Source organism: Lupinus angustifolius, chromosome LG13, assembly GCF_001865875.1.
Source record: "Lupinus angustifolius cultivar Tanjil chromosome LG13, LupAngTanjil_v1.0, whole genome shotgun sequence".
Taxonomy (NCBI): domain Eukaryota; kingdom Viridiplantae; phylum Streptophyta; class Magnoliopsida; order Fabales; family Fabaceae; genus Lupinus; species Lupinus angustifolius.
In genome coordinates this window covers 14,050,502-14,075,716 of record NC_032021.1, presented here as the reverse complement: position 1 = coordinate 14,075,716, position 25,215 = coordinate 14,050,502, and the positions used below count along the sequence as shown (strand labels likewise).

The window sequence follows — 25,215 nt, the reverse complement described above, 5'->3', positions numbered from 1 at the left end:
TTTAACTACCTCGCTTGGAAGCGATACAAATTATTCCTGCAGGTGTTAGAAAATGCATGACTCTTATCTTGTTCTTTGTCACTGGTATTTGTAGATGGTTAGCTTGTGATTGGGTCATTGTAATCAATGCTGACGCTAGAGAGGTCAAGCATGTGGCAGATTTTATGGCTAAACTTCGGTTGCACTCATCTACTAGTATCAAGATTTGGTCAATAGTCTCGTTAGGCTATCAAACTTTTATTGATCATGACCTCACTCCTTTGTTTTAGTTTTTGTTTCTTTAGTTTTTAATGTTGGATCATTGAATAGATTTGATATATTATATTAATGTTAATATTAAAACTATCTTTTAAATTTTAAATGAAAATCAATTAATACAGTCAATATTAAATAAAAAGAAAAAAATCGGTAAAACTATTTTTGACTAATAGTTTATGTTTTATTTTATATATTTCTTTCCATTTAAAACTTAAAATAATATGAAAACTGTAAAAGTTATTTAATTTTCTCCAAATTATGTTGAATTTTATTCCTATGATTTTCTTAGTTTTCCATTTTCGCCAGTCTCATTACCAATAACGCAAGCAAGCAAAGCGATTTGAGATTGACGCAAACATCATCACTTTTTCTTGTCATGTAGTGCCCCATTATTCTGCTCTCAGATCTAACTCAATCGCTGGCCATAACAGGTAACTGATCTGATTCAATTTCAATTTTTTTCTTTTTCTTTTCACCCCATAAAGTTGATGATCACAATTTCTGAAACAATGTGATTCTATGAATCATGGGTTGTTCTCAAGTTTTGATTTTGATGCATTTTGTGAAATGGGTTTTCGTTCCTGACTCTATTCTTGCACTGTGATGTGCTGGAGAAAGTGCCAGTTGAAGCTGTTTATTTTAGTTGTTGTAAGTTTAAAATATATTGAAGAATTGAAATGAATTTGCTCCTATTGTATTGCATGTCAAATTTGTGATATATGTATATATATAATTCTAACATTGCAAGTGGGTTTTGTGAGGTTTGAATTTTGTATTACAAACGAATGAGTTTTAGACAAAGTTGAGTTAACACCTATTGTGAAAAGGAGGCTAGAATTGTAATATTAATAAAAAACAGATGTTAGAATCTTGCTTTTAGCTTTTCATGTATGTGTGGAGAAAAATAGAAAAAGTATGTGTGGAGAAGACATGTAAAAGTTCTAGTCCGGAGACTCGAAGAGTAACACATGAAGGGTAACTCAATCACTAGAAATAGGAGGAGAGCCAGAAAACTATAGGTAGAACCATTAAGAATGACTTGGATATAAATGATTTGTCTATTAACATGATGTACATTGGACATTTATGACATTGTTTGATTGATGTAGCCAATCTCGCATTCTCGCCTAATACGAAAAGGCTTGGTTGTTTCCGTTGTCTGATTTTGTATTATACAGTATAATGTAGGCCTGTAGGGCCCTTCTCTTTGGTAGCTAAGTATTCTAATTTCCATGAGTACCACAATATGAATACTCCAGTTTAGTTGTCCAAAGTTGTTTATACTAATGAATTAGGAGTGTCTGGTTGGATAACACTGCTATAATATTTATGAGAACTTGACAAGTAGTAAATCATTAGTGTTATGGAGGTGCAACACTAGTGTATATGCTCTATCACAGAAAGATAAGTACACATACTGTAGTTTGAATGTTTCTGATCATAATTTAGTGGTAGAAACTTAGATACAAAGAATCATGACAATATAATTGGAGGTTTCATGTCTGCCTTGTGTTAATGTGCATGTTCTGATTGACAGTTATATTTGATAATGACATAGGTGCTAATCTCTTTTAAGGTAAGCTATAAAGGAATAAATTATTGAACTTTTGAAGCAAATTTGAAGAACTTTAGACTGATCCCGGTGAAAAAATGTAGAATTACAGATTGTTCCCCATGGAAAATTTCAGCGATGTTTTCCCCCTATCAAATCCAATAGAGGATCGGGGTGCTAACACTGTTACTAGAAATGAATCTGGATTATGTAAAGCGTGTGAGTTCCATTAGTGGTGAGGAAGATGTTAAGTTCAGGGCCACGTTTCCCCTTTCATTCATTTAATAATATCCTATGATTTTATAAAAAATATTCTTTTACGCTCGAAAGTGGAAACCATCTTTGATCGGTCTAAATTCATTTTAATTTCTGTTAAGTTTCCCTTTCCCAGGTTGTGTACCAATACATTGTTGTGCTTTCCTTTTATCCTCACACACTCCTTTAACTCATTTTGATTTTGTTCTGCAGAAGCAGACGTAACGTCCCTACAATATAATAGTGTTGATGCAATGAAGAATATAATGACACCCATGCAAAGTGCTATGCCGTCTGCTACTTTTCTGTGGAGGTTCAAGGTCCGTTAGTATATTATGTACGAATTGTAGCTGTGCTAGATACCATTCTCTCTAGGGATTTATTTGTCTGATTCGCAGATGGACTGGAAGGCTCTTTTGAGCTGGAATATAATTTTTTATTTCTGTTTGTAAATGCTTCTTGGGTTTAGAAGAAGGCCCACAAAATGTTATATTGATAATGTGGTCAGAACCACCAAAGGAAAAATAGAAGGGATAAGAGGGAAAAAAAGAACACTGTAAACACACCCCTTTATGACCACTGTAGTAATGAAATTGCGAGAGTTTCTTTTTATTTGTTTGGTCTTCGTTCATGTTACACTTGGATCTCTGTGTCAAACCATTAATACTTTCTCCTTCCTAGATTGCCATTTATTTATTTTGCTTGTGCTAATAGTATTTCTGAGCAGCTTACATTACGATTTATGATTATAGAAAATTTGTTGCAGAATGTTTTATCTATGAAATGCATTTGTTGAACATTTATGTAATTCCAATTTTCTGTGGTAATGTTAGATGAGCTCTATTAATAAAAAACTATTCAGGATACAAAAAAGAATTTTTTTTGTGCAGACTGAAATTTTAAATCTGTGGAAGTCTCTGCCAATTTAATCGTAATTTCCTTTTACAATTGGATATCTGTCTTTGATATCTCTGTTACTTTTTAACTCCCGGTGTTTATGAACCTCTGCCTGTTTTTCCTTAGGTGATACTCTTTCTGATATGGGGCTTTACTTGCTGCAAGGTAAGATGCTGTCTTTTCACTTTTATAATGTTTATGAGTGTCCCTGTTAGCAGTAAACTTCTATTCAGAAAGTCCCGTATAATTTCTTTATCCATTTCACACCTAATATTCACTTTTTCCTGCTCTTAATCAGGTTGGTTGGGATTCTGTAATGAGAATGGATGCAAATTTGCGAGATCTGTTTATATATGAGGCGTTTTTGTATTATAACCCTCTCCTTCTTGTGGTGAGTTGGGGGTTAATCCTTTCATGTATATGTTCTATATTTTAACACAAATTTTGTGGAACGTTACGTGATTGTTTTATTGTTGTTGCAGACTATGATGGTCTGGCTTTGGGGAGTGAATTTGTGGGTATTTCCACAATCCAGTGTTAGCTATCCTAAGATTTTTGGTATTGATCAAAACCATCTTACACACAATGAGATATGGAAGGTATTCGGGTTCTTTGCCTTCCTTTTGGAGAAAATATTATGTAATGCAAAGTGGAAAATTGTTTGATTTTTTCTTCATTGTTTATTTTGGCAATCAATATTCAACCACAGAAATCTCTATATTGTATTCTTCGAAACATATTGGTAATGAAAGTAATAAATACTCAGGCACTGTAATTAGGTGGAGGGTAGCCCAACTATAGCTGATACTGTTAAGAAAGATTTAGATGATAATGGTTTTTCAACCCCACATAGTGGAAACAGGCTTGGTTGTTGTATGGTCAACAATGAAACGTAATTTTTAGAGGGTCGATAGAAGGTTAGCCAGAGGGGGGATTGAAAGTCTGTAGGTTGAAGCACTCTTTGCTCCATGCTACACTGAGCTGATACTCTAGAGTTGATGACAAAGTGAGTACTACAATTACAAATAAATATTATTCTATTAACATTGTAAATACTCTAAAATTAGATCGACATCTGTCCCGCGGCCTGCCCATCTTCCTAACATTTGATGAAAACGTTTTCTGCTAGCCAGTCTTCAGATGTTATTAATTGTATGAAAACTAATAACATTTTGTTGAAGCACAAGCCTCTCACTGCCTTGTCTCCCAATATGTGTGTAATTTGCCCTCTAGTTCGGGAAATGGTGTTCGTCTGGTTTTGCATTGTTCTGCAGCAAATTTTCTTAGGAAGGATGAGTGGACACAATAGACAGGATAGGATTAGGAATGAATGCATGAAAGAAAATTGAGGTTTATTGTAGAAAAGATGGTAGAATCGCGTTTTAGGTGATTGGGCATATGTGGAGAAGACCGTTAGAAGCCTAGTAAGGAGAGTTGATCGAATGAAGGTTAGTCTAATTTCTAGAAGCAAAGAGAGACTAAGAAAAACCATATCCAAAACAATCAAGAATGGTTTGAGTTCAATGCTTTGCATGGACATGATTTATTATATAGCATTATGGTGTTGTTCGATCTATATAGCCGACTCCACCTAGTGGGACTAAGACTTGTTTGTTATATTATTCAGTCTGCCTATGGATTTGCACCAGTTTTTCTTATAAATTTTGAAAGGTGTTAAAGAAATCTAGGTCTTGTGGCAAGTGTTGAATCTTAGAAGTTCCTTGGTGTTTAAGGGCACTTGTTTTACTCTAGACTTCATTTGGGATAATGTCAATTTTTAGCTTGCCTTTAATGTTCAACTCATGGTTCTTTTAGAGATGTCTTGGAGATAAAAAATGGAGATCATATTGTAGCACAATTCACACAACTTAAGCATCTTTGATCTAACATACAAATTTATTAAGTATGAGGCAGAGATGTAAGTCATAGGATTTAAGCTAGGTGGGCGAGATTGAAGAATGCTTAATTTGTTCTTTTGTGGTCTAAAGGTGCCTCTCAAGCTATAAGGGAACTTTTAACTTAATCATAAGACATTGCTTTATGATAATGAATGGTGGATAATATAGTGTCAACAAGAGCATAAGATAAGTTTAAAAAATATGAGAATGTTGTATTGGGTGAGTGAAAGTGGTCATACAATAAAACAACAGATCAAGAATGATTGTGATGTGCTTCTAATCATAGAACTCCATGAATGTGTGAAGGGAAAAGAAGGAATTATAATGAATGAAAGGTGCAAATGAGGAAAGAGTTAAAGTAACATAGTGAATTATTGGGAAGCGGTGAACGGGGGTAGAGGATTCAAGAAACATTAGAGGAATAATATATTGGGGTATTAGGGAAAAGTAGGGCTGATAATGATAAACATACAAATGAGTCGAACTTGAGCTAGAAATTGAGCTCGTTAAATAAATGAACTGAACTTGAGCTGAATAGACTTCAACTTGTTAGGTTTATGAGCTGGATTGATATATTTATATATATATGAACTAATTTTTTATGTTTATTATGTCTCGTTCATTATTTTTTACATTTATTGTTATTATATATTTAAAAAAGGTTATATTTATATATATAACTTATTGTAGTATTTTTGAAAAATGAATTAATTATTTGAGTTGTCTAAATAAACCAATTCCAAATGAGCCGAACAGTTCACGAACTTTAACCAAACCAAACTCAAGCTAAAAAAATAACTCATATCAAACTCGAGTCAAGTTTCGAGCTGAGTAAATCCTTATCGAGTTGAACTGAGTTGAGCTCTAGTTCGACTGGGTTCAGCTCATTTCACTCCTAGGGAAAAGTATGGTGTATGGAAGAATTAGAATTGAAGTGTGGGAGGTCTTGGCATTGGAAGGATTGTTCACTATCTACTAGTGTTCATTGATTCATCCCTTACTATAAGGAGCTAAGTTCCCCATTTTTGGTTCAATACTATGTAGTATTTCTATTCCCTTACTAGAAAGTAGGAGCGACACCTATCCACTAGTGTTCATCGATTCATCCCTTTTGCTGCCTTCTTGTGAGGATTTCATGTCCTCTCTCTCTTTATATTTTTCTTATTTTTTTTTATCTAAGAAATATCTCCGAAGAGGGTGAGCCTCAGCGCAACAATAAGATTGCTTGCCTTGTGACTTGAAGGTCATGGATTCAAATCCTGGAAATAACCTCTTCACTTGTGAGGGCAAGGTTGTGTCCATCTACTCTACCCATACCCCACCAGGTGGGAGCCTTGTACACTGGGCTGACCTTTTTTTAATAAATATCCTTGAGAAAATGCTGATCTCTATCTTCTCTGTTCTATCATATTGGACTGATTATGGTAGCCTTGTCATGATGTTCTTGTATCAACTTTTAAATTGTTGCAAAAGAGTATCTGGAAATTGTTTCGATAGGTTGGTTTGATTATGCTACTAAAGTATTATTATGAACTCATAATATATGTTTATGTAATAACTTGAACTCTTGTGTTATTTTCAGTGTAGCACATGGATGACAATTATCGTCCCTACTAGCATGACCACATATCTCTATCTTTATTCTCATGGGGAAGTATCATTAGCTGCATCTCAACCAGTTTAGTATCTGCTCTGTTCTTTCCTTCCAGCTTTCTCTCTTCTCCCAACCATTTGAATTTGATTGCTTCATTAAATATGGCATTCATTGGGGTGTTTTAATATGCTCGTTTTTTTCTTTTCATCACATAAAATGTAAGATGTAACTGTCATTTTTGTGTTGGTGTTGGGGATTCTTAATTATGATTTCATTTAGAAGCAGATGTCTTAAATTAATTTTTTAATAAGATCAGAAATAACTTTTTATCGATGCCATCAAACAGATTTCTTCTTGTGATTCTGTCTCTCAGAGTAGTTTTGTATACCATATATTCTAATCCTCTTATATTCATATTGCAGGTGCTTCTCTACATTGTTGTTGCAGTAATCTTGATTTTTCCCTTTGATATTTTCTTTTTGTCTTCTCGGTTCTTCTTTTTGAGGACATTGTGGCGGATAGCATTCCCTTTGCAGGCAAGATTTTGACTATAATGCCAAAGATGGACTTTTGAGTGTGTATCCGAATCTTTGACTACCATGGCACCTGGAATATCCATTCTTTTTATACTTTATTGATGTGAATTTATTAGTCTTAGAGCTCTACTAGTTTGATTGATTTTGATATTCTAGTTTTTAGTTAATTTTACTAGTTTCTCTAATTTTGCTACTTGATTTTCTCATGGATGACATTTATAAAGTCTGTCATCTTGTCTCACAAATGATTGTTCTTTTCTTCGTACAGCCAATAACATTTCCCGACTTTTTTGTGGCTGATATTCTAACCTCCATGGCTAAGGTACAACATATAAGCTTATGCTAAATTTCTTGGTGCAATTTTCATTTTAATTCATCAATCATGCTATTGTGTCAATTTTTTATCTTTGTCGACTCACATTACAAATGCTCTGAAGTTAGTTTTTAGATAGCCATCTTACTGAGTTGATCATTTATTTATAACAAAAAACTTACTTCTATGATCTATATATCTTGATGCTTTTATTGATAATGGTCCATTCCTCTTTCTAGTTGTCGTTCTTAATTGTTTATTGCATACAGGTGTTTTCAGATTTGGAGCGTTCAGTTTGTAGGATGGTAAACAGACAGGTAATGCATGGTTCAAATCTAATATACCAATCTCTATTTCTTGTTTTTTGAAGAGTTTAATATGTATTTTGAGTCGATATTTATTCAAATAATCTTTTGATTGTAATACTTATATAATATTTACCTCATGCACAACTCATTGTATATGAAAGTTATTTCGATATTCGTAAGCTAGAAGAAGTCTATTATTTCAGTAAAACTCATTGTATCATTTGAAGCCATGAAGTAAAAACTTTACCCCCCTTTTTTGTGTCCATTTTTTTTAATATATGTTTTTTTATTATATTTTTATCAGTGATCTTCCTTTAATGTTATATAATCTTCTCATTTGCATTTAAAACTTTGATATATTTGGTGCTTAAGCTGGGTCGCGGTTTATTAAAACTTCGATTTTATTTTTCAATTCTCTTTCGTCTTTTGCTGTAAAGATGTATGTGTTTCCTTTCTTCAATATGTGATTTTTATGTTTTATGTTATGCAGGTTGCTACAATTGCTTGGCTTGAAGCTGATTCAGTTTGTGGCAGTCACTCAATTGCCATACCAATAGTTCTTGTTCTTCCTTATCTATGGCGTTTGTTACAATGTCTTCGTCAATACAAGGATACCAAAGAAAAAACATGTCTTTTCAATGGTAATTGCTCTTTGTAACTTTTCCCCTTTCTGTCCTGTACATGTAAGATGTCCCGGTTGTCCTTTTTGTAATTGAATAAATTACTCAGTTAGCTAAATGGTCTATAACCATGTAAACCTTTTTTTGGAAAACGCAGGAGTAGGCTTTCCATAGCTTTTAAAATTCATCATATCTCTCTTTCATGGACAAGGAATTCACCGTGTTCATCGGGGCAAAAAATAGTTTCTAGTTTAATATTTATGACTCTGCATCTATCCCTTGTTTCTTGATAAGTTCTATGAACATCCCACATTTAATTCTGGCATTTATGCTGGCTGTCATATAAGTCGAGCAATATTTTCTGTCTATGAAACTAATGTCTTCCCGAGCGAGTTAACTTATGCATATTAGCTGTGGTTTTCTTTTTAATTTAATTTTCTTATGATTGAGGGCTTACAATAAGATACCAATCCACTGCAATAGTTACAGTTAGAGACCATATAAGTATATAACCACTATGAAATTAATGTTCTTATTGGTACTTGAGTGAAAGTTCCCCCATTTAAGGTGTTCAACACTGTTTGTGCTCTCATGTGTATTGCTCCAAGCACTCTTTGTCATTTATGAAACATGACTCTGTCTCAGATATTTTTGCCTTGTTTAAAATATTCAACAGCACTCCCAATAATTTTTTTCTTGAGCAGTCATGTATATTGCTGCATGCACTCTTTATTATCTAAGGCTTATTAGCTTGAGATCCTATTATTCTAACTCCATTTGTGCTTGTTTTTTACAGCTTTGAAATATTCAACAGCATTCCCAGTAATTTTTCTTTCTGCCCTTAAATATCATGTCATCCCTGAACAGTGGACATCTCTTTATCGGCCACTGTGGCTTCTCTCGAGTGTCGTGAATTCACTCTATTCATTTTACTGGGATATAACCAGAGATTGGGACTTAAGGTACCAAATATATCATCTTTACCTTTCAGATTTTTAGTTACAAACATTGCAACATCTTCAAAATGTTTAAAGTTTAAATCTTATGATAAAATTACGGAAACAAAATGACATGCACATGGGTGTCCAGATGCTAGTTTTGTGGGACACTATTTTTTCGACTAGTATTCACGCCGGTTCTGCATTATACTGAGATTTGTTTTCCTTGTTTTACAGCGGCTTTTCCCGCATATTCAAGTTCAACAAACCAAGTGTAGTTTCTAACATGTTTTATGGACAACAGTGGGTAAGAAGTGATGCATTTTATTACAAAGATACAACATTTTTTATTTGATCTGACAAACCTTCCCTCTGAGTGGCAGATATACTTTTGGGCAATTGGAAGCAACTTTATTCTGAGATGTTCATGGACATACAAATTATCTGCCCATCTCCGGCATAACTACCTGACAGTGTTCACTATGACTCTTCTGGAGATGTTCCGGCGCTTCCAATGGGTCTTTTTTAGGGTTGAAAATGAGTGGAATAAGATGACCCGGTCGGGCATTCAACTCACCGAAATTTCAAGTGAGGATGAGAAATTGCTAAGCTCCAACATTCATGATGTATAGAGAAACATAGCCACCCAAATTTTGCCAATGTCTTAATATTAGCATTAGGTCTAATTCATTGTTTTAGTCTTTAATATTAGTTTTAATCCCAAAGCATTTTTCTACAAAAAAGTTTCTTTGGCCTACCAACATGAGGGACTTTCTATGCATTGGCATGAATGTCGCTGATTTGAAGATTCCATTGCTGAAGCAGCCAATGGCTCTGTTCATGCATGCATGCAAAGATGCTTTCTTCTGGAATGGGAAGAGAAGTCTCAACAGTTCAATGTCGACGATGAAGAAGCATACAATTGCGTGCACATATTCATCGTTTTCGTGCATGAATGGCTGCAACAAGTAGTACTCGAGAATCGTGGCCATAGAGGATGGTGCATTTTTTCCCTATTTGTTTTTTGGTTCCATATATCAGCATTTGTAACAAGAGTATGTATGTGTTTTGTGATGCTACTAAGAAGAACTGGTTAATACACTTAATCATTGCATTTCAGTTATTTGATGTGAACTTAATGATATTATTCAAAGAACCCTTTAATCTCGTGGTTTCTGAACCCGGTCCAAATTCCATAACACTTGTATAACAATAAATTGAACAGCAACAACCAAGTCTTATCTTATTAAATAACAACTATGTTTTATTGAGCAATTGAAGTAAGTTCTGGTTGGTCAGCTTCTTTTTCACTCAAGATGTGGTCTAGTTTGTGATAGTGTGAACAAGATTGGAAGCAGCATTGATCCACTTCCAATTTTTCCACTATGTTATAAAATCATGAATACGGGCACCATTTTTTATGTGACCCGGGCACCCGACTAATTACCCAAGATGTGCAAGATTATGCCATGTTTTACTGCTTAAAATCGATAAATCAATGATGAACATGTAAGATTCATGTTTGACATCAGGAGGAGGTTGTTATTTAATTCATGTGTTTTTTATGGCTGAAGCATCCACCACCAGGGTATAGAATGATTCACGGTCGCTGACCTTATTTTGCTCGTGCCCGAAGCATCCATGTCCAGGTTGTGGTGTACACCACACCGTGGATTATGTTAGACATGAAAAAAACCCAGTTCTGTTTTCCTTTCCAGCAATTTCAGTTTCAACTCAATAAGCCAATAATAACCATCATTTTGACTTGGCCATTTAGAACTATCTCCCTCTGCTGAACCCTTGGGTCTGCCCATAAGACAGTGCAAATGCATTGACACTGAAAGTCCATCCAGTAATTGGTGTGTGAAAAAATGTTATTGGATGTCATGGTTGATATCTCAAACCTAAGATCTACAAGAAATAAAAGTCTTGCTTAGCGAGCACAGACAACTAGGCCAGAACCGCTCGCTAACTGGCGCTGAGCGACACCTAGTGAGAAAAACAATAGTTAGTGCCAGAAAATTGCTGAGCGAAAGAAACTAGCTTAGCCATAAAACAAGATTCGTTGAGCGAAAGAAACTAGCTTAGCGATAAAACAAGATTCGCTGAGCGACTAAACCCGAAAATGCATAGTACCCTCCTCACTCACACTCAACAAAATGAAAACCACCGCGCTTAGGGAGGACATCCCCGGCTGTTGGTTAATCTTACTGCTTCTGATTGTCAATTCCTTAGGTGGTTTATATCATCATTTTTTGCTCACTTGAAACTTCTCTGGAATTTCCTACTTGAACTTTAATGTATTGCTGCATCTAATTTTCACTACTTAATTGTTTTTCCATTAAAGTATTACCTCGCTTCATTCAAAATTTGCTTCATTAAGAGTTTCCCCGAGGATTATTAAATAGGTATGAAAATCACATATTATTAGCCGTGTAAGTTTAAACCATGAAATTAGTGGAACCGAACCAAACTACAAAATGAAGTTGTGTTCAGTTGCATGGTTTGATTTTATTATTTTTTAAGGAACTATTTATGTTTGGTTCATGATTTTAGAAATTTAAGAATCGTTGAAAATAAACTAAACCACATATTAAAGTTTTTAAGGAACTATTTATGTTTGGTTCATTATGAAGTTGCCCGTTTCGCTCGACTCGTTTTGCTCGTTTTATTATATGAATTTTTTTTAATTTTTTAATTATTCAACAATGTTCACGGGCCACCCGTAAGCCTGTTAGCCCATTTTAAAACGGGCAGAACAATAAATTTTGTCCATTAACCAATGCGAGCATGTCTGCGCCTGCTTAACTTTTTGCAGGCATTTGCGGGCGCGGACTAAACGGGTCGGGCGACCCATTTTGCCATCTCTATTTGCATTACAGGATTGAGGACCTTAGCTAACATGGTTGTGTCATGGGACACGACGAGGACATGTTGTCCTTGGATTCAGACATGCGACACCACACAGCTTGGCCATGTGTGAGGACAACTTTTCATATTTCTTACAATTTCTTGACTAATTGTCATTTACATTTTTAAATAAGTGGTTCTAGACCCGTCAAGTATAGATGGCAAAACGAACAATGTCTATGGGCACGCCCACATTTTTTTACGGGCAGGGCATATACATTTTTCTCATTTCGCCCGCCAAGCCTGTGAGCATTTCCTTTGGACAATGCGAGCGACACACAAACATAATTTTAAGAAAATTTAAATAAGTAATGATGTAATGTGATTTTTAATCCATAAAACAATTATAATCTAATGTGATTTGTTAAACTTCATACAAAATATCAAAATATTTGTTAATTTTTTATCTTCAACTACTTTATTTAATTTTATTTTATTTATTATATAAACTTTTTATAATTTTTTAATTATTCAATAATACATACGGGCCGCCCGTTAGCCCATTTTAAAACGGACAGGATATTAAATTTTGTTCGTTAAGCTAATACAGCCACGTTCGCGCTAACTTAAATTTTTGTGGACATTTGTTGTTGCGTGCAAAATGGGTCAGACAATCTGTTTTGCCATATCTACCTTCAAGTATGGACTACATATTTTTATTATGAGTGTTGGGAAATTCAGAACCAATTTCTCTCCTCTATGAAATGCAAAATGGACACATGCGGAAGCGGCAAGTGGATAAAGAAAATAGAGAAGAGTAACACCAAAAATTTTAACATGGAAAAAACCTCCTCAATGCGAGAAGGAAACAACTACATGACATAGTCTAGAATATATCTCCACTATAGAAAGTAGGATTATAGTATTTGATTTTATCTTACTAAGAGGATAACACTCAATCTCACCCAAAAAAGATGGAAATACAAACTCTCTCTAGTATCTCACTAGGAATACAAAACTCACACTATATGGATATAAACTCTCTCACTTTCTTTCTATGTTGTTCTTTTTCACTTGCTTTTTGCATCTCTTTCTCACAAGTCCCCTATATAGTGAATGGGAGGAAGACTTCATCATAAAGATATAGTGGATGATTAATAGTTATCATACTTTTCAAGACATCTTGAAAATTGATACTCTAACTTTCTAAGTTAGATTTCAAAGTTCTCATGAGTCAAGGAATAATTCCAATACCTTGGAATAGCCATCATTGAATGTACTCAATGGTTCATCTACCAAGATTCATTGGTCTTGCTTTCACATCAATTAGGAATGATTGCTAACAAATCTCCCCTTTCCTGAATTAATTGATGGGTATCACCAATCCCGCACCTTTGCAACAATTTGTTAGGTTCTTGAGTGAAACTGTCTTGGTCATCATGTCATGTCGGACCAATTGTCATATGTATGAATTTTTTATACTTGAAACTTACCATCCTCTAAAGCATTTTGTATCCAATGATAACAATAATCAATGTGCTTTGTCCGAAAATGAAACGTACGATTCTTAGCTAGGTGAATTGCATTTTGGTTGTCACAATGCAAAACATATTTATCTTGAACATGATCTAACTCAGACAAGATGTTTTTCATATATTTTATCTCTTTGCCGGCTTCAGATGCTGCAATATATTATGCTTGAGTTGTTAATAATACAACATATCTTTGTAACTTGGATTGCCAAGATACAGCTCCCCCTATAAAGGTAGTTAGATAAGCTTATGTAGATTTTCTAGAATCTACATCTCCATCCATGTCAGCATCTATGTATCCTACTAACATAGGATCTTCATCATCAAAACATAAACATCTTTTGATAGTTCTACTCAGATATCTTAATATGCACTTTATTGCATTCCAATGCTCTTTACTAGGATTAGATAAGAACCGACTCATAACTCTAACTGCATGGGCAATATGAGGTCTTGTATAAATCATAGAATAAATTAGGCTTCCTACCATAGAGGAATAAGGCATTCTACTCGTTTCTTTCCTTTCTTCATCACTAGTTGGGCATTGCCTTGGTGTTAACTTGAAATTTCCAGCAAGTGGAACACTAATAGGCTTTGCCTTATCCATGTTGAATCTCTTGAGAACTATCTCTATGTACTTCTCTTGTGATAACAATAACAACATGTTGGAACGATCTCTGATTATCCTCATTCCAAGGATCTGCTTTGCAGGACCCAAGTCTTTCATAGCAAAAGACTTGCTTAAAGCATTCTTCAAACCATCAATCTTGGTCTTGTCACGTCCAATGATTAACATATCATCAACATATAACAGGAGGATAATAAAGTTTCTATCTTCATACCTTTTAATGAATACACAATGATCACCAATTGTCTTTTCGAAACTGTATTTGGTCATGAAAGATTCAAACTTCTTCTACCACTGTCTTGAGGCTTGTTTCAGACCATATAAACTCTTACTCAGACCACATACTAAGTGTTTCTTTCCTGGTTCTTCATAACCTTCTGGTTTCTCCATATAGATTTCTTCTTCGTTGTCTCCACGTAAGAAAGTTGTTTTGACATCCAGTTGTTCAACTTCTAAGTCTAGGCTAGCTGCAAGACCCAATGCTACTCTTATGGAGGAATACTTCACCACTAGTGAGAATATCTCATCAAAATCAACTCATTTCTTCTGATTGCACCCTTTCACAACAATCTCAGCTTTGTACCATGGTCTCGAGCTTCCTTCTTCAACTTTAAGCCTATAAACTCATTTGTTTTTCAAGGCTTTTCTTCCTTTGGGAAACTCCACCAGGTCATAATTGTGGTTCTCATGTAATGAGTTCATCTCATCTTCCATGGCTTTAATCCATTCTCCTTTATCAGTTGTTTGCATAGCTTCTGAGAAGTCTTGAAGTTCACCATTATCTATCAATGTGATATAATCTTCTTCAGGATACTTTGAAGAAGATATTATGCCTCTTCCGGACCGTCTCAGTTCAACTTGCATATGATGCTGGAATAGGTCGGGTTCATGATGCATTTGTGTGTCTACCACCACTTTGTCATGATCCGACTCTTCATTAATCTGGTCAAGTTCAGTGTGAGCAGGATCTGCCTGTTGGTCTATATGTTCTGGATCTATCTGATGATCAGGATTTGTATGTTGAAGAATCATTCCCCCTGAGTCAATGTGAACTTTGGACTTGCATTGGATTTTCTTATGAACATATTTGATCTCCTGATCATCAAAGAACACAACATCTTTGCTACTCACAACTTTCTTGTTTAACAGATCTCATAGTCTGTACCCAAATCCATCCTTTGGGGATCCAAGATAAATGCACTCCTTGGTCTTAGCATGCAACCTATTTCTCTCATATTTTAGAATGTGAACGAAGGCTCTGCATTCGAATAGTCTCAGGTGGTTGAAGGATACCTTCTTCTTGTATCATACTTCCTCTGGAATTTCTCCGTTAAGGGGTCTTGAAGGTGTCTAATTTATTAGATCTACTACACTATTCACTGCTTCACCCTAAAAAGGCTTGGGGAGATTGACATCTTGCAACATGCATATAATCTTCTCTTCAATTGTGTGGTTCATCCTCTTAGCTACTCCATTCAATTGAGGAGTCTTTGGTGGTGTCTTTTTCAGTTTGATACCCTAAGCCTTGCAATAGGCTTCAAATGGATCACAATACTCTCCACCATTGTTTACTTTCAGACACTTCAACTTCTTCCCAATCTCAGGTGGTACTAGTGCATGGAACTCTTTGAATGCTGATAATACTTGATATTTGCTTTTCAATAAGTACATTTATACTCTTCTAGAGTGATCATTTATGAACGTGACAAAGTATTAGGATCCTCCAAGAGATCTTTCAGGTGGCGCATAAACATCTGAATGCACCAATTTAAGTACTTCATCTATCCATGAGGAATTGTCTGTTCTCTGAAAATTGACTCTATGTTGTTTACCATAAAGACAATAAATACAGGAATCGAAAATTTGACATTTTATACCTGAAAGGTGGTCTTTGGCGAGCATATGAAGTGTTTTCTCACTCATGTGTCCCAATCGCCTATGCCAAATATTTTTGGAGTCGGTAGCAACATTTGCTTCTCTAGAATAAATTTCTCCTTACATAATGTATAAAGATCTTTCATTTGAGCCTCTAGCAATAACTAGGTTGCCTTTTACTAGTCTCCACTTTCCAGCACCAAAGTGGCTTACAAAACCAACATCATCCAACTTACCCGTTGAGATAAGGTTGAGACGCATATCTGCGACATGTCTGTTAGCATCATAATATCACCAAATCGAACAATCTTGCTAGTAACATATTTCCCATTTTCACAGTATCATAATCATTTTTCTTGTAGTTTGATAAGAAACCTTCATTTGGACTTACATGGAAAGAAGCACCAAAATCAACGATCTAAGCATAATCACCATATGCAACGTTTAGGTGATTGTCTTCTTTAATGAGGAGAACATCATCGTCTACGGCGACGGTTGTGGTAGACTTATGACTATTTTTCTTTAGATCAATTAAATCTTCATGAGCATTTCCAGCTTTCTTGTCTCTCTTCAGGAACCTGCATTCAAATCTCTTATGAACTTCTTTACTACAATAATAGCATGTTATTGACCTCACGCGAGATTGAGAACGACATCTAAATTTGCTTTTGGTTCTTCCATGAGATTCATTCCTCCCATGATTTTCACTTCTTCCACGTCTCTCCACAACATTTGTTTCGAAATGGAAGGATGTACCATTTTCTTTCCTTTTGGATTTTTTATTCAATAGACTATCTGAAATAGTGTACATTGAGACCTTCCTATCAGGGATTGAGTTGTTGAGCATGACCACCAATGTATCCTAGCTTTCAGGCAACGAACTCAGTAGTAGAAGTGCTTACAGCTCATCATCTATCTTCATATCTATCTTTGTCAATTGATTGACAAGACCCTTGAATGAATTCAAGTGCTCTATCATACTCTAACCATCTATGTAGTCGAGTTTCACCAGCCTTCTGACAAGAGATGCTTTATTTTTGGGAGTTTTCTTTTGAATCATAGATTCAAGTTTCAACTAGAACTCATAAGCATTTGTATATGTGGACACATGCTCAAATAAACTTCTATTAATATACTTCCGAATCATTGCAACAACTTTTCAATTTTGAAAGCTCTCAATCTCTATTACCTTTATCTTATGGCCTGTCTTTGCAAGAAATAGGCACATGCATATCATTGCAATATAAATGATCCACCATCATGAGCTTCCAGTAGGAATAGTTGTCAGCTGTCAACTTGAACATGTCTTCATCAAAAGATATATTAGCAGCTCCTTCCATCTTGGACTATATAGGCTAAGCTCCCCGAATGAACCTGAGAGCTCTAATACCACTATTGGGAAATTCAGAACCAATTTCTCACCTCTGTGATATGCAAAATGGACACTTGCAGAAGCAACAAGTAGATAAAGAAAATAGAGAAGAGTAGAAGAATAACATCAATAACTTTAATATGGAGAAAACCTCATTAATGCGAGAATGAAACAACCATGGGACCTAGTCTAGAAAATATCTCCACTATATAAAGTAGGATTACAATATTTGACTCTCTCTTACTAAGAGGATAATACTCAATCTCACCCAAAAAAGATGGAAATACAAACTCTCTTTAGCATCTCACTAGGAATACAAATCTCACACTATATGGATATAAACTCTCATGTTATTCTTTCTCACTTGCTTGTTGCATCTCTTCCTCCCAAGTCCCTTATATATAGTGATGGAGAGGAATGCTTCATCATGAAGACATAATGGATGATTAATAGTTGTCATACTTTTCAAGACATCTTGAAAAGTGCTACTCCAACTTTCTAAGTTAGACTTCAAAGTTATCAAGAGTAAAGGAACAATTCCAAGACCTTGGAATATCCATCATTGAATGTACTCACTAGTTCATCTACCAAGATTCATTGGTCTTGCTTCTATATCAATTAGGAAGGATTCCCAACAATGAGTATTGTGAAGAAGATCTTTGCTCCTGACATTGACACGGTTTTGATGAAGACACCAACATCACCAAAAAGAAGAAAAAGAAGAATACTTATTAAGACAAAGAAGACAAAACTTCAAGATAAATTAGTTTAAGTCTAAATAGGTACTTCTACCCTATACTCTTGAATATACAATAGTAGTAATGCTCAAACTGTTTTTAAAAAGAAAATTGAAACACTTCAATATACTCAACAATTTTCAAAAATAGTGTGTAATGGGTTACTGCATCTAAGTAACAAGTTACGTGTGTGAGAAAAGAGTTATCCAACTTAAAACTGATCAGAGTAATCCATTATTGTCTTTGAGTAATAGATTACCGGTTTTAATGAAGTTGAGTAACCGATTACCTACTTGTTGTAATTGATTACTCTAAATCAAATTTAAATGCCCAGTTGACAAAATGTTTGGGTAATCGATTACCCACTGGTTGTAATCGATTACTGAGGGCTGTTGTATGAGATTTCAAAATGAAAGGTTTTCATTCCAAACAAAATGTCTTCACTCCAATCTATTCCTACTTTTTCGTAGAGGCACTATGGGTGATGGGAAAGTCTATTTAAAGGCATTGAATCTTACAACACAAATACACAACTCTTATACAAATTTTAAAAACTCTTACACACATTCTGAATTTATTTTCCGCACTTTTAACAACTAGTTCTTAAACTTTCAAAGTTGATTTTTCTGAAGTTGTTTAAAGTAAAGTGTTTCAAACTTTATCAACTTATAAAGAGCATTATTACTAAGTATACAAAAGAGTTATTGAATTGCAAGTTATATTACTTTCAAACTTGTAAAGAGAATCTGTCATTGTTGTACATTTTTCATTATTATTGCATAATACTTTATTTCACAAGGGTGTGATAAGAAAAGGGATTAGAATCACTTGGAAATTTGTTTTTTCAAGAATGAATAAGGATTAGGGAGTGTGTAAGGTACATATAGATCTCGGGGTGAGATATTGTAATTGCAACTCATAATGTTTAGTGAAGAAATTTCTTGTACTGCAAGAGTACTGGACGTAGCCTTCGGTGGATAAGAAGGTAAACCAATATAAAAATCCTTGTGTATTCTCTTCTCCCTTATCTCGTTGATTATTTATTTGTTTAATTTCTACATATATTTTCCACTATACTTTAACTCTTAATATTGTAGAAAAAATGACTATAATTTTAAGTCAACTAATTCACTTCTTCTTAGTTGCAATCTCATTCTAACAAGTATATGATTTTTCAAACATTACATCTTCTTTGCCCAACAGATTTTAGAACTTACATTTTCATTTATGGGGTTCTCTTCTTATCTTGGCAGTTGCCCTTTATATGCACCTAAGTTTTTTTTAATCATATAAAGAATCCTTTGCTTAAACTAGTGCTTAGTGTACATTGTGAGGATTGTTCTTCTTAATTCTTAGTTGAAACCGGTTTAGAGACTTATCATTGAGCTAATCATCTTCTGTAGGATCCAATCACTAATTTATCAACCATTGGTTGTTACCCCATTAATACGAGTCAGACTCCTCTCTATTATTGGATAGGATAGTAAGATAAAAATATACATGAAAACTAAAAGACAAAGACATTTTTATCGCTTTAACTTACACTGAATTACAATGGAGAGGAGTCTGGTTCCATTAATACATATTCCATTTACATTTCTACATCATTAACTTTGTTATCACCCTTCAACTTATACACATTAAATACACTTATTCTCCCATGGAATGGTCGTTGCAAGGTTTGTGCCAAGGAAGTTCGCATCAAAGCTTTAAATCATGTTCAATATAATTTTTCCTTTCAAATATGGAGGATTTACAAAAGCATTATTAAACTTATAAACATGATTAATAAACGTTATTTTTTTCTAAAATAAATCTCTCATGTACATTTTCATTAAACATTTGGTTTAACATAAACTAAATACAAAATCAAGTCACTGAAACAAAGGAATTTTTTTTTCTTCCAATAACAAATATACATAATACATATGCAACAATCCTATGTATAAATATAATATGGACAAAAGATAAGATATATGAGAGAGTAAGATACCAATACAAGGAGAGTAACATGAAATTACATAGATTGTGTCATTAAAGTGACAAGACAAAGAAATAGTGGATATAATCAAACAGTATCATCTATATACAAATGATGCATGATGTTAGTGTCTTATATAGTTGGATATTCAAATTCTCAATTAATTACTTTCATGCAATACTTATACAATTCAACTAATCAATATGCCCGAAGGTCAAGATCACCAAAAAGCAATTGGGAGTACATATTACCCTAATTACGGAAAGCAATATATTTCTTTGTTGTCCAATGCCTATAAGGTATTTGTATGATAAACTTAGTCCATTTTAGGAATCATCAATATTGATCATAAAGTATGCATAAGGTATCAAAGATAACGTAGTTTGCATGTAGGACTATCATAATCATACTAATAATGAACTTGAATCCTCATTGGACTATAACTTATCTAAATAATCCCTCAAAATTTCTTGATGAACCAACTAGCAATATGATCATGGCTAGATATTTTTGGTAAAAAGGATAATTTGAGGAATTAAAATGATTTTTTCCAAACCTCAGTATTTGTAATCTTCTATAAGTGTAAATAGAATTGAAACACGAACCAGGTACTAGAAGAAAGAAAAAGAAAAGGAAAGCACAAGTTTTTTTAATTTCTGCAACTACTGTAATTCTTACTTGTACATAGAGCTGGCAAAATAGGTTGTGATTGTTTTGTCCTTGCCTGCAAAATTTAAGTGTGTTTGACATGTCTACATTGTCTTAACAGACAAAATTGGATGTTCTATCCATTTTAAAACGAGCTAACGCATATACCAGCATTAAAAATCATATTATATCATAATTTATTTGAATTTTTATTCTTTTTTCTTAAATTATGCTCACAAGCCGCCAACATTGTCCAATAGAAATGTCGGTGAACATGGTGGGCATACAAGCAAGGCTAAACAGACAAATGACCTAAATTAAAAGCAAGAAGTAATAGGGATTATAACATAATAAATTAATAAAATATCCATGCCATCAAATTATGATATTTCAGCATCTACAAACAAATAAATTTTTGCCTTTGAACAGGCTTTATTTTAAACATCTTGGTCCTATAAAGGGATACCTTCCTTACATATCTATTCCTATCAACAAAGCTTTTCACAAGTGACTAGAAATTGACCATGTTGCACATGCATACCTCTCTTGAACCTTTAGGACAAAACTTCGAAGTAACTCCTATGTTAATATCACAGCATCCAATATCAATTTTTTTCTTGTTTCCTAGCAGCATCAGTCAATCCGAGCTCCTTGCGTAGTTGTTCGTCTGGTTGCAAACTATCTGGAATAGCGCCAAATATTCTTCGCGATATTTCAAACCCAGAAGCTACATGATGTACAAATGCTGATGCATCCTCTACTGTCTGTTGCAAGTTTAATGAGGTAGACATATAGTTAGACGTACTTCGTGACAATGTTCGATCGTATGGTTTGTCCAGATCCACGGCTTTGAGAAACCGTTCGGTGGCAGCCTCCCAAGAAAGGTTATGTCTCTCAGCATCAGTAAGTTGGGCAGGCTCTTCAGCCAGTGCCTTAAGTGTGAGTTTAACAAATTCATCACTGTCATCATAAGTCCAACAATTTGTGAACTGCTTAAAGAAGTCATTTGAGCAGTGGTTGGCACACACAATTATTTTGCCCATTGCTAATGCTTCTGCTGTTGTTGTGCAAACCACATCTGTTGTGCTTGGATTAAGAAACAATTTGTAACTGAGAAACAGGAAATAAAGTGTTATCATATATTATACAAGTTCCAATCAATACATTGCCAAATAGGTCTTTCATTTCAGTGACTGCCACAAAGAAAATGAAATGGATTAAAGGAACAACTGGGAAGATCGGAGGAGAAAAATCGTACAAGTGCTGACTTTCCTACTCATAAGTACTGATATAGTGTCAACTTGCTAGCTGTAAACTACATTTGCTTGGGTTGTTTGCAAGTTGGTTTTTGGAGGAGAACGAAAGGTTTAGGAACGCTCTCACAAGTTTGTTTTATAGTTCTCATTCTCAAGTCTTTCCCTTCCCCTCCAAAAGGTAACTTGCAAACAAACCCTTAGTAAAGAATCCTCAACTACATAGTGACATAAGATAAGATTCCAAACATAGTCATAGAAATCTTGATGCGAATTAAACATAGTGCTATATTCATTTTATAATTAAACATACTTGCATGGTTCGAATGGTGCCGGTGCTGAAACCTCATAAATACACAAAATACAACAACAACAATCAAGTCTTAATCCCACTACGTGGGGTCGGCTACATGGATTGAACGACGACATAATGCTTCATAAAAAGCCTGAATTATATATTATTATTTTCAGCTAAATTATCACGAACTTTTATCCTGACTCGCTTGTTTAAATCTTATGGTTCCAATATTTGATTCGTTAACTTCAATTGAAGATGCACATGCAGATTCCCATTTTCTTTTCCAAATTATGCACCACAGGCACATTTTAATACCAATAAGAAGAGCCTTTTGTAAAATCTATCATCTAACTAAAATGAAATCCAAACATAGCGTGAGCAAATAATAACTTACTCGTGAAATAGAGGATCAGCATGATCACGAGCTGGGTGAACTCTAATTGCCAGCTCCAACTTTTTCACAGCTTCTTGAACTTCATCTGAGTCCTCTCCACTGCCAAACAAATCAGCCTCAAGCTCAGTTAATTCCTTTTGATGATCGTGAAGAAGTTGAAGCAGCTCCTTGTAGCCTTTGCTCCATATCATCTTCCCAATAAAGTAGGCACCTTTGGTAAAGGCCTGATCTCCATTCTGTTGTTGCTCCCTCTTTTTCTTGCCAATCTCAAGGAATTTCGGATTAACTCCATGGACGTTACAGACGATAGACCCATCGTAATCCTGGGTTGCAGCAGATAGCCTAATTACCTGCATTTTTACAGTCGATTAATTCCAAGAGAGCGAGCATTGTTAATATTGTGTTCACGGCTATTAATAAGAATGAAGTCTCCTTTGTCACGAAGCTCATATTAACTTAACTAGCAAGAGCACAAGGACAGCTTCATGTTATTTCAGATGAAGTATTGGTTTCACCCCCTCACAAATGAACACACCAAAAAGCATCATTAAAGCATAGTCTTTACCAAGATAACACACAGAGACACACACGGGTCTAATTAAAGTGTAAAAGAAGTGGAACAATTCAGAATAAAAGCAATCACTGATTATTGAAAATCAATTTAGACTGATTAAACAGTCTGTCTAACAAATTAGAACAGCATGAATTCCGAGCGCAGGCAATCTATTGTCTTCCTTTCTTAATGAAAGAAGAAATTCACTAAGATGAAGATGAGGGTTCTAATAGATACTGGATGAATATAGAGTAACAGAAAGGTAAGGAATTTTATTGATTACCCTTGTCCTTCTCTGGATCAATGGAACCCAAAAGGAAGAACAAAAATGGTTTACATTAGTAGCACAGGCTATTCAAGAGCCTGGTCTCTCCTTCCACAATGTTAGACACTGGTATCTAAGAATTAGAAATTAGAAGATGATAGGAAAAAGAATTACCCTTAACACAGAATCAATAGGATTCTGTAAGGGTTCTATGAAGTTTATTATTGATAGAAGAAAGTAGTTACAAGAAGATGATGAACATGAACTAGGATTCCTGAATCCTAGAGGTTACTCTGATTTCCTAAATCAGAAATGATTAATTCTCTAACTAACTAACTACTCAACCACCCATCTATTTATAGCCTTTAAAGCCTAACCGAAATAACTACCTAAGGCAAAGAAGGAGTTTTGCTTATTCATTTAGCCAAACTTTCCTCTTTCCTCTTCTATATACATTTGTAATTATAGGCTTACTCTTTCTAACCCTATCAATACCCCCCTCTTCAACTACCAACTTGTCCTCAAGTGGGAAATCAGGGAATTTGTCTTGTATTGAGGCTGCTGATTCCCAAGAATTCTCATGTGTTGGAAGATCCTTCCATTTTACCAGAACTTCTACATTCCCCTGTTTGTCCTCCCTGCTGTCCAACACATCTTCTGGAGTAACCACCAATTCCCACTCCTCATTTAACATAGGAGGTAAGGATTGTGGCTGCTGATGAGGCTTGAGTGCTTTCTTCAACAAGGATACATGGAACACTGGATGGACCTGAGATTGTGCAGGCAGAACCAACTTATAGGCCACTGTTCCCACCCTAGTCTCTATCTGGAAAGGACCATAGTACCTAGGGGCTAACTTAGCATAAGGCCTAAGAGCTAGGGACCTCATTTTATAGGGCTGCAACTTGAGAAACACCCAATCTCCTTCTTGAAATTCCACATCCCTCCTATGCTTGTCTGCTTGTTGTTCATGAGATTCTGAGCCTTGACCAAATTTCCCTTCAATTCTTCGTTTCCCTTCAACTCTTCAAGTATCCCATCTCTTTGGGCAAACAACTGATTAACCTCCTCTATTTTGGAAGGTATGGTCCCTGCTTTTATCAACAAAGGGGGATCCCTTCCATACAGTGCTCTAAAAGGAGTCATTCCTGCTGAAGTGTGGTAGTTAGAATTGAACCAGAATTCTGCCCAATGCAACCATTCCACCCACAGCTTAGGATTAGGGCCTACAAAGCATCTGAGGTAAGTCTCCAAGCATCTGTTGGTAACCTCTGTCTGACCATCTGTTTGTGGATGGTAGGATGTACTCATATTCAACTGAGTGCCAGCTAGCTTGAACAATTCCTTCCAGAATTTGCTTAAAAACAGAGGATCCCTGTCTGAGACTATAGTATTAGGAAACCCATGAAGCCTGACCACTTCCTTCAAAAAATACTGTGGCCACATCCTTTGCAGAGTATGGATGACCCAAGGCAACAAAATGAACATATTTTGTGAGCCTATCAACCACAACATAGATAGTATCCCTCCCTCTTACTCTAGGCAAGCCACCAATGAAGTCCATGGATATATCCATCCAGACTTGCTGAGGAATGGGCAAGGGTTGAAGCAACCCTGCAGGAGCTAAGTTAGAATACTTACTCCTCTGGCAAACTTCACA

The 25,215-nt window shown here is 35.0% G+C and overlaps 2 protein-coding genes across 2 annotated transcripts in view; one reads left to right on the top strand and one right to left on the bottom strand.

Annotated features, from left to right (window-relative positions):
* On the top strand, positions 519-10,042 carry LOC109325466 (SPX and EXS domain-containing protein 1-like). The gene is made up of 13 exons (XM_019557862.1): positions 519-689; positions 2,279-2,385; positions 3,089-3,127; positions 3,261-3,353; positions 3,445-3,561; positions 6,443-6,538; positions 6,877-6,990; positions 7,259-7,312; positions 7,573-7,620; positions 8,102-8,252; positions 9,028-9,193; positions 9,407-9,476; positions 9,553-10,042. Exons 2-13 carry the CDS (start codon positions 2,320-2,322, stop codon positions 9,799-9,801), a joined length of 1,263 nt encoding a protein of 420 aa, XP_019413407.1. The 5' UTR covers positions 519-689; positions 2,279-2,319; the 3' UTR covers positions 9,802-10,042.
* LOC109325765 (digalactosyldiacylglycerol synthase 2, chloroplastic-like) overlaps positions 21,133-25,215 on the bottom strand; it is a 9,948-nt gene continuing 5,865 nt past the window's right edge. The window contains exons 4-5 of the mRNA XM_019558315.1: positions 22,738-23,087; positions 21,133-21,902 (exon numbers count right to left, since the gene is read on the bottom strand). Coding sequence (XP_019413860.1) covers positions 21,398-21,902; positions 22,738-23,087 — 855 coding nt within the window. The 3' untranslated portion in view covers positions 21,133-21,397. The remainder of the gene's footprint in view (positions 21,903-22,737; positions 23,088-25,215) is intronic.